Raw genomic sequence first — 10,375 nt, 5'->3', positions numbered from 1 at the left:
ATGTTTTTCAACTAGTTAGCTTATTTTCACAATCTACTATAATTTTTTAAAAAGTACTCTGTTCTGAAACAATATATTTTAGATGCCACATAGCGTGTTGGTTTTTTTTTAATATATCCTTGGGGATGGAGAGATATCTTTGTGATTAATAGCACTTGTTCTTGTAGAGCACTGAAGTTGATTCTCAGTCCACATGCCAGGAGACTGACAACCACCTGTAAATACAGCTCCTGGGGAGTCTCCATGTGAACCTACATATACATGCGCACTCACTCACTCTCTCACACACACAGACACACACACACAAACATTAAAAGATTAAATAGAACTTCATGAAAAAAGACTTCTTCATTAAACATAAGATAATTTCAGGAAAGTACAGAAGTTTTAGGTGCAAACTGGAATGAAACTTTAAATTATGAATACAATCTTTATTTAGCCATAACTATGTAATATTTTAAGAAATAGAAAATTATCATCATTCCAGAATTCTCTCTGTCTCACCTTTCCATATTTTTTGGAGGATAATTCTGTAATTTTTGTTTCTGTGTCTGTGTGTTTCTCTAGCCAAGTCTCACTGTGTAGTCAAGGCTACCCTCAAGCTCTTCAGAGTTATCAGAGGTTTGCTATCCTGAGGCTCTGTGATCCTATTCAGAGGATCAAGTTCCCTGTTCACTCCTGCCTTTGTTCACACACACACGTAGTTTCAGGACTCTAGAGTCTCATTTTGCAGGTTTTATGTAACCTATTTTTCATTCTGTTTTTCCTCTTCTTCACATGAGACACTGTCTACAGGCCAGGGTTACACAGTGCACGGACATAAAATTTTCTCTTCTTTTAGCTTAAGTCATCACTTCAGTGATGTGCAAGCTAGATGTGGTGAAGAATATCTGTAATTACAGCACTTAGGAGGGCAAAGCAAGAGAGTCTGCTTGAGTTTCTGATCAGCCTGAGTTGCACAGTGACTTCATTTTTCAAAAAGAATGGAACAAACATAACGAAATTACCTTCACTGAATAAAGATACCCCAGTGAGCATTTTGACAGAAACTGGGACCTAGTAGGAAACAGATGGAAGTCAAGAATCAAGCTGGTGTACTTTCTAACTATACACTTCTTTATAAAGGACTGAAAATCTTGTTTTTCTTTCTGATGGCAGGTAAAGAAGAATAAAAATCAATGGGAGGAGGAAACCAAACTTACGTCATTGAATTTATTCTGCTGGGACTCTCAGAGGATCCTAAAATCCAAATCTTGCTATTCTTTGTTTTCCTGATCATCTACCTCCTTTCTGTATTTGGAAACCTGCTGATAATAATCCTTATTCAAACTGACTCTCATCTTCATACCCCCATGTACTTTTTCCTCCAAAACTTATCTTTTGCTGACCTCTGTTTCTCTACAAGCATTGTACCCCAGATGTTGGTCCACTTCCTTTCAAAAAGGAAAACCATTACCTTTATTGGATGTTCAATACAGACAGTTGTTTTTCTCTTAGCAGGGTGTACAGAATGTGCTCTTCTGGCAGTGATGTCCTATGACAGGTTTGTAGCTGTCTGCAAGCCCCTGCACTACACCACCATCATGACTCAGAGGGTTTGTGTCCAGTTGGCTGTGGTTTCCTGGATAAGTGGGGCATTTGCATGTTCAGTGGACAGTGCATTTACACTGAGCATCCCTTATCAGGGACAGAATGTAATTAATCACTACTTCTGTGAGCCACCTGCCCTTCTAAAGTTGGCTTCATCAGACACCTATAGTGCTGAGATGGCTCTGTTTTTAGTGGGAGTGATTATCCTTTTAGCTCCTGTTTCTCTCATCCTTATCTCATACTGCAACATCATCTCCACTGTGATCCGGATGCAGTCTGGGGAGGGAAGGCTCAAGGTCTTTTCAACCTGTGGTTCTCACCTCACTGTTGTGATTCTTTACTATGGCTCTGGAATATTTGCCTACATGAGACCCAACTCCAAGACAATGAGTGAAAAGGATAAGGTTATCTCTGTGTTTTATTCAGTTATGACTTCCATGTTGAATCCAATTATTTATAGCCTTAGGAACAAAGATGTGAAAGGAGCTCTAGGAAAACTAGTCAGAAGACTGTGTATAGTCAAAGCTGGTGATGCAGACATTTAAAGGGTATTTGGTACCTTGCAACTGACAAAGGAGTTCTATCATCTGCATCATTTCTTAACCTTGCTTTTTTTAACACTTCCAAACATAAATAAATCACATTTCCTTAAATTACTGTGGAATCCACTAATATGTTACCACAAAGACAGGTTCAACATTTTTAGAAATTCAATAGAAAAGATTATGTGAAGATATGGTAGGAGAAAAATACTGAGGATCAAAATTGCAGGTCATGACTTAATTGAAGACCAGTAACATTTTATAAAGTTAACCATCCTAACAATTGGTTTCACTACAATTAAATTACATTACAATTTTAGTCATCATAAAGGGACTAGAAAACAAACATAAATAAGCCTTAGATAGGAGCAAAACCACAGAGATATTTAGCAAGAACACACAGTGAGGCAAAGAATATTGCCAAAATACACATATGAGCAATGTTGTCATAAGAGTAACATGTTATCCTATATTCTGCAGAGGGTCCTGTGTATGATATTGACTAGTATTCCCCTTAGGCAGACTTAACCTATAGAAATGACCTGGCTGTACGTTTCTATAGGAGCTCCATTTTAAAAGACAATAATTGAATATTTGAACAATCTTGACAACTTGTTCGATCACAGCACCACAATTTTTCAAATAACCTACAATCCAGACTTTCTTTTTCAGCTATCAGATCTGTTATACTCAGTATCTGAGCATAATTTTCATCTTATCCATGTGTTTTGCATTTGAAGAGACTCTTCTTGATCCTTCTATACAAGTCTTAACTGCATATCTCTGTAATTTTGTCTGTTAATGCTTTATTACTGAGAACATTCTATTATAGTATCTTACAAGTATGTAATTTGTTATTATTATAATTACTATAATTTATAAATTTGAATACTTATACTTGTCTTAGACAAAGCTTAGACAGACATTACAGAGTAGACATCCGGAACAAATAAGGCACCAACATTTATAACCACAGTTAATAGTATTATCACAAAGAAGAGTGCTAATATTACGTGTTTGGAATGGTGATGGAACAAGTGAACTCCTGACTGATTTTGCCAGATGTTGTCAGTGATAATCTGAGGGCAGCATCATGGAGAATCTTGTTGAGAAAAGAACTAGGAGTACATGGAACTAGAAGGTAAATTACATGTCAGGAAAATTGAAACTGCATAAGTAGGATGAATAAGGCATGGAAATTCCAAACAACATGACGTGGAAATGGGAAGTTCAATGAATGGACAGAAAGAAGGCCTTAAACTGGGCCTTAAAATGAAATCCATTTCTGAATGTATGGCAGTAAAACTAGTGCTTAAGCAGATACCACATCTCTTACTCCACAGTACGATCTCGAGATATGTTACACAAGTAGTTGAGAGACTCCTTACCACCTCTTCCCCAATCTTGTGCAGAATGGTGGAAGCAACATTTTATTCTCTGGCTGTTATAACATCTGCTCTGTTCTTTATCATTGAGAGTTGTGTAGTAGTCCAGCGTTATCAGTACGTGATAAAAGAGAGTAATTGTGACTTGATGCTGCCCTCAGGAAGAACTCAATTTAGAAATCAATGAGCACCAAACCTTCCCTAACCATAGGCAATCCAACCCTGAGAAAATAATTTTCTATTTGTGAGAAGAAAAATAAGGGATGGACAAATTATTGCATAGGAATTATTTTCTTCACAATGAGACACAATTTTAGATATACTCCCACATTTAATTGGACAACAACTATAGATGAGGACTTGGATTTTGTCCTTGTTCTTGTAAGGGGCCTTACAGGAAAGGGCTACTCATTCAGACACTCCTGATAATTCATTCCAAGTAATATACAATTGTGGATTTGCTACGAATTTGGGCTTAAGGCACTCCCTACTGTGAAACAATGGGAAAACTTTAACTATAGATTCAGAAAAATTGTATGCAAGGTATCACCTAGTGGTAATAGTGCTTAGTCACCCATACTCTGATAATATGAGCAGCCTGTTTAGAAATAGAAATAAATGAATCTATTATGAGTACTGTAACAAACATCCTATCTCCAATGAACAGATAATTTTGTACATTAACTAGTATCAGAGGCTTCAGTTCTTATTAAAACAGATAAAATAAGATATAACATAAATGGAACTTATAACAGCCAACATGAATAAACTCCTAGACAAAGAATTCAAATCAACTGTTTTAAGAAAACTCAATGAACTTCAGTCAACAAAATAAAACAATTTAGTACACCATCCAGTTAACTTAACAAAGATACAGAAGTAATTTTAAAAAGGCAAACAATCAGACTACCTGGAGTGGAAATAAATAACTAAGAGACATAACAGAACATGCTAAAAGCAGAATGCATCAAACAAAAGAAACAAAATGAGAGAAAAGATGTTTGAAAATAGACTATCAAAGGGGAAAATATGAAAGAATATGATCATAATAAGGAAATTTTACAGGAACTTTGAAATAGCATCAAAAAAGCATATATTCTTATTACAGCTTTCAAATGAAACTTGAAAATGCCAAGTCTATAGAAAACTTGTTTGAAGAGATGATAGCAAAAGTTCCCAAAAATATAAAGGATACAAAAATCTAGGTAGTGGAAGGTCAAAGAATATTAGCTATAATCAAGTAAGCCAAGTCCATTGCAAGACAATCATATTCTTAAAATGTTAACCCAAGGATGATATTTTCTAAACAGGGGGAGAAAAAAATACATAAGCTTGCCTGACATATAATTCTCAGAGATTTCACAAATGGGTAGGGATTGGAAATAAATTCAGAATTGAAGAAGAAACTTCTAATCAAAATTGCTATAAACAACAAACTATTCTTTAGAAATTTATGAGATATAAAAACATCAACAGACCAAAAATATCTAAGTGAAATTATACTAGCAAACCTTCATATAAAAAATGAGTTCTTCAGTATGAAAGAGACTTGAACAGCAAATATTAGATTACTCACTGGCAGAAGAAACACCACAAAATATTTCTGAATGCACTTATGTAAACACGAAGCATAATTTATTTATATCTTTAATATGAAATTTGAAAACAAAACAAAATAATATAACAATGATACCCTGAGATAAATATAGAGAGATATAAGCAACTGTTCCAAAATTCAAAATGTAGAAAGCAATACAGTACAAATATTGAGAGTTTTGTTGCTTATTTTCTCATTCACTTCCCCTTTATCTTATAATCATTTTAAAATTGTTTCTTATAGTCAAAATATTTTTATGAGCCCCATGTTAATGGCAAAGAATCAATGTGCAGTAGACCCATAAATAGTAAAGTAGGTATTCAGCCCATTACTAGGGGAAAATTATTTAATCACAAAGCAAGACTGTGAGAAATTAAAATGGAGTTGAAGTATTGAAATGATGTAAATATAGTATTTGTATATGAAATTCTCAAAATCAACTTAAAATTTTTGAATTCAATAAAACAAATAAATGATAGTAGTATATTAAATGTGTGTGAACAGTGAGACATAGATTGGCTGAATGGAATTGCTTTTGAAAAGTCTACCTATATATTACCTATGATAGACTTATTTCTCTTTAGTAACACACAAATTTGAAAGTGGAGCTATAAAAAATTTATTCTACATACAGAACCCACATAACAACAAAAGAATTATGTGTGATGAAAAGTAAGAAACTGTCAAGTCAAACAAACACAAGGAGTAAAAGATTACCAATATGTGATAAGATGGCAACTTCATCAAGAGGGAATAACAATTGCATATAAAAACATATATGTGTTTATTTAGATATATAAGCTTCCATGTTAAATATTACTTTCAACATGAATATACCTCAATTTGTGAACTCTTCCTCAATCTTCTATATGAAAGAAATTTTGTTTGTTACTGCAACAGAGATGAATTGAAAAAATGTTAAAGGAAATGTCAGGAACCACTAGAAAATTATTGAGTAAATTCATTTGTCTGTAGACTCTAAAGAAGTTGAGCTCATAGGACAGGGTAAGAAAATAAGTTACCTGAGGTAAAAATGCTCAGGAGATGTTGGTCAAATAGCATACGATTTAGCTTAGACAGGAAGACAATTCACAAGGTCTATTGCATATCATGATGATGATAAATACACCAAGGATATATTGCACACTTCAAAATTCTTGCGAGTGTATAAGATAAAACTTGTAACAATTAACTTCACATTGCAAATATACAAACACATACTGTGCACCATGAATGAAGCAACATAAGCTTGCTTTCCAAAGATCTTTACTATTCTTTTACATAATAGCCAACAAGGTTTAAGCGCAAATAAAACATGCTGACATTTATTACCTCATTTAATCTATACAAAATTTCATGAGATCAGGCTCCTCCCAGCATTGCTGGGAGATGAGCAAATAGAAATGGAAAAAGTGTGCAGCTTATGTACAAAGATGCACAGACTTAAAATAAAGACTGTAAGGTAAGCTTAAAGAATATGGTACCACTGTCTCCATTCATACTATAAAATGTCTTTCATATATATATAACATACATAATAATAGTGTATATATACATACATACATACAATATCTAAGTCATAGAATGACATATAAGAATGGCTGAATATAGCAATTTATTTGAAGAACAGTGAGAGCCAAATTGTGAGCCCTTTCTAAAGGGTGGAGTGTTCTGGCAGAATATGTCTCCCCAAGATCCTTTTAAAAGCCCCAATGACCTCCTTATTCCTCAGGCTGTAGATGAGGGGGTTCAAAGCTGGGGTGACAACTGTATAGAACACAGAGATGATATTGTCTTGCTGAGGGCTGTGAAAGGAACTGGGTAGGACATACATGAAAGTGGCACCCCCATAGAACATGCCAACTACAGTCAAGTGGGAGGAGCAGGTGAACAGGGCTTTCTTCCTGCCTTCATTTGAGGGCATATGCAGGACAGTAGACAAAATTAGTGAGTAGGAGGTAAAAATGGCAGAAAGTGGAAGCAATAGGAATATCACCCCCGTTACATAAACCATGAGCTCATATTGAGAAGTGTCTACACAAGCCAACTTCAACAAAGGAGGAACCTCACAGAGCAGGTGTCTGATTTCCCGGGACATGCAGAAAGGGAAGTGCATCGTGTACACTGTGTGCCCCAGTGCACTAAGGGATGCTAGGATCCATGATGTGGCCACCATGAGCCAGCAGATCTTTGGACTCATGAAAATCATGTAGTTTAGAGGATGACAAATGGCCACGTACCTGTCATAGGCCATGAAGGCCAGAAGGAGGTCTTCTGAACCACCCAATGTCATTGCCGAAAACAATTGAAGTGAACAACCTACAAAGGATATGGTGTTGTCTTGGAGTAGAAAATCCACAATAGCCTTGGGAGTGACAACTGATGTGAAGAGGAGGTCAATGAGAGACAGTTGCCTGAGTAGGAGGTACATGGGCACATGAAGCCGGGTATCCACTGTGATGACCAGAAGCAGCAGTCCATTGCTAGTCAGTGCCAACATATACAGGGCTGTGATTGTGGCACAGAGCAGTTCAGGAGAGCCACTGTCATCCAGAATACCTACCAAGATGAAGATACTTTCCAAGGTGGAGTTCCAGAGCTCCATTCTGAGTGGTCTTTTATGTTGCCTAGAAACAAATGCATTCTCAGTGGAAGCCTTTCTATGGGAATTCAAACCAATCTGGAATTGCCTAGGATACTGTGGGATGGTTAAAAAGGATATCATGCAGCATTCTTTTCTTAGCTAAGGATATTTGATGGTTTCTGAATGTTTTCACTGAATTTCGGCACAGCCTCAATTAAATAGAAAGCAGCACATTGAAAACAACAAAACACTGAGAATCTTTTTATTACGTTATTAAGTAAATTTTACATAAACAAGTATTTTTATAGGCAGATAAAATCACATCTGTCTGCATATTAATGAGCATTGATTTAAATTCTATTTCTAGCTGAAGTCTGCTTGTGATTACAATTCAGATTTTAAAGATTAATTTTTAAAATAGTTTTATTTTCTTCATTTGACTATTCTGCCTCTTCTTCCTGATATAATTAATAGCTTTCTCACAAGAGGAATCCTTGGTCCTTGAACAAGCACGATCCCTTGTACTTTTCAAACACCCTCTTCTCCTTTAAAACTTGCTATTCTTAGAAAATGGAAAGTAATTCTAAACTGGATTAAGTAGTGGGTGAGCTAGAATTTAGTGACAATTTGGTAAGGTGAATACAGGGTTTAATGCTTATCTGAAGGCAATGATGAGATATTTATTTAAGAGTGAACAAAAAAATCAGATGGGCTTCACAGAGGCATGGCAGGTGTCTATGTTTATAGCACATGACAAATAGTATCTTACAAAAATAAGACTTGTCAAGTACGGCCCAAAGTGAAACCATTATGTAGGGTTTAGAGAAAAATGCTGACTGTAAGTAACAGTTTACAGTTTTCACAGATCTTACCAGAAGAAAGGATAGACTCCTGTCACATACTGAATTCATATGATAATTCCATTTGAAGAAGTTGATAATGAAAGGAAATGAAGTATGTGGTGTAGTGGTGTAGTGTCTGTCTATGTCTCTCATACACACACACACACACACACACACACACACAAGACAGAGAGAGAGAGAGAGAGAGAGAGAGAGAGAGAGAGAGAGAGAGAGAGACACTCCATTTTAATAATACATGTGTTTCACTGTTGGGTAAAAGAAAAAAGGAAGCATGAAATGGAAAGAGAAATGAAAAATTCACCATTGAATGCATGTTTTCCCACTGTACTTGTTCCTTTTATATTACGTATCTCTACACCAGTTATCTCAGATCACGACCTTTAAGTGAGGGGATCATAGTTGGAAGGGTCACATGAGCCAATTCTTTTCATTCACTAAGTCAACATTTCCTGAGAACCTACACTGTATCATGAACTGAACTTGATTCTACAGTAAATTAAAAAAAAATTTAAATGCATCACACAGAAATATGTATCATACAATCTTGATTACTGATAGTTAAATTAAAATATTGCATGTGGTGAACATAAAAGGGAAGTTTCAGGAACATATATCCTGACGATGTAGCACATGAAGTGCAGTTACACATGAATAGGATCTGGTTAAGTCAAGAAACCCAGCATTCAGAAAGAGACAGTGAAAGATGGCACCATGAAGGTCAGTGCACGGAAGAGCAGTACAGCATATCCACCCCGACTCTTTCCTCCTTAAACCGTGGGCAGATGTCAGCCAAAAAATGCCCTCTTAAAAATTACATCTTAAAGTTCTATGGCACCTAACCTTCCACTTGCTCTAGGATATCAAAATAACAGTCTTACTGCATAAACCCTGTGTGGGAGTCCTTTGCTTAAGTAACAGAAAGAAAGAAATGAAAAAGAGAGAGAGAAAGAGAGAGAGAGAGAGAGAGAGAGAGAGAGAGAGAGAGAGAGAAAGAGAGAAAGAAAGAAAAGAAAGGAAAAAAGAAAGAAAGACATTTGGGTAGGATAGTGTTTCTGGCACATGTGAGACCTGAAAAAACTGCTTTTGTATAGATTTGGTGGAAAATAGTTGAGAATCAAATGGAGACAGGCAATTTCCTGGCACATTCTTTTAGATTTCTATGCCTAGGTGTGAACAGTATTTTAAAGGAAAGAGGAGGAATGGGATTATATTAAGATGGTATAAGTAGAGCCTAGGATCTTACCCACTTCCCTCTGAACCAAGACTCATGATTTCCCTCCTATCCTCATCATTGTCTCTTCTTTCTGTCCTTCAAAGAGGAAGAGCAGGGCATGCACATGTGTCGAGCAAAGAAAGAATCTATTTCTAGAGAAATGACTTTGCAGCATGGTAACCTCACAGCAAGAGTTGTCAGCAGAGATCAAAAACAATTCCATTTCATAGAGATGGCCAGAGGAAATTCAGGACATGGAGCTAAGATTCAGAAACATGTTTTCATATGTTTGTCCCCTGTGTCATTGTGCAGTGCATTTAATTTTAAAAATTATTTTCACATGGCTTTTCTTGTATTATTTTCAATGTCAAGCAGATATGTAGGCAGAAGGAACTTAAACTGGCATCACCCCTTTGAGGTAATATTCATCTGGGGTCTGACGCAGATGCCAGGAGCTTAAGACATTCCAAGTATACATAAATTCAAGTACTGAGCTTTACCAGCAATACAGCAGGATGAATTCTGGATGTTTATTGAAGGGAAGAATGATCACAAGTGTCCCCAAACATTCAGAGTGGGTTCCTGCATGGGATATTTAGAA

At 36.0% G+C, this 10,375-nt stretch overlaps 2 protein-coding genes across 2 annotated transcripts; one reads left to right on the top strand and one right to left on the bottom strand.

The window, feature by feature from the left end:
* Positions 1 to 1,178: 1,178 nt before the first annotated feature.
* LOC146893409 (olfactory receptor 2D3-like) lies at positions 1,179 to 2,135 on the top strand. Its single transcript, XM_085692588.2, has one exon. It carries the CDS (start codon positions 1,179 to 1,181, stop codon positions 2,133 to 2,135), a length of 957 nt encoding a protein of 318 aa, XP_085548714.2.
* A 4,633-nt stretch (positions 2,136 to 6,768) lies between these two features.
* LOC125395255 (olfactory receptor 2AG2-like) lies at positions 6,769 to 7,719 on the bottom strand. The gene has a single exon (XM_048426563.2). The coding sequence runs from the start codon at positions 7,717 to 7,719 to the stop codon at positions 6,769 to 6,771; it is 951 nt and encodes a 316-aa protein (XP_048282520.2).
* Positions 7,720 to 10,375: the final 2,656 nt, after the last annotated feature.

This window comes from Myodes glareolus, chromosome 7 (genome assembly GCF_982192425.1).
Source record: "Myodes glareolus chromosome 7, mMyoGla1.1, whole genome shotgun sequence".
Lineage (NCBI taxonomy): Eukaryota > Metazoa > Chordata > Mammalia > Rodentia > Cricetidae > Myodes > Myodes glareolus.
This window is presented reverse-complemented; position numbering and strand designations above follow the sequence as displayed.

Excerpts from the sequence above, each read along its gene's own strand:
- LOC146893409 (XM_085692588.2), top strand. The coding sequence starts at position 1,179 with ATGGGAGGAGGAAACCAAACTTACGTCATTGAATTTATTCTGCTGGGA.
- LOC125395255 (XM_048426563.2), bottom strand. The coding sequence starts at position 7,719 with ATGGAGCTCTGGAACTCCACCTTGGAAAGTATCTTCATCTTGGTAGGT.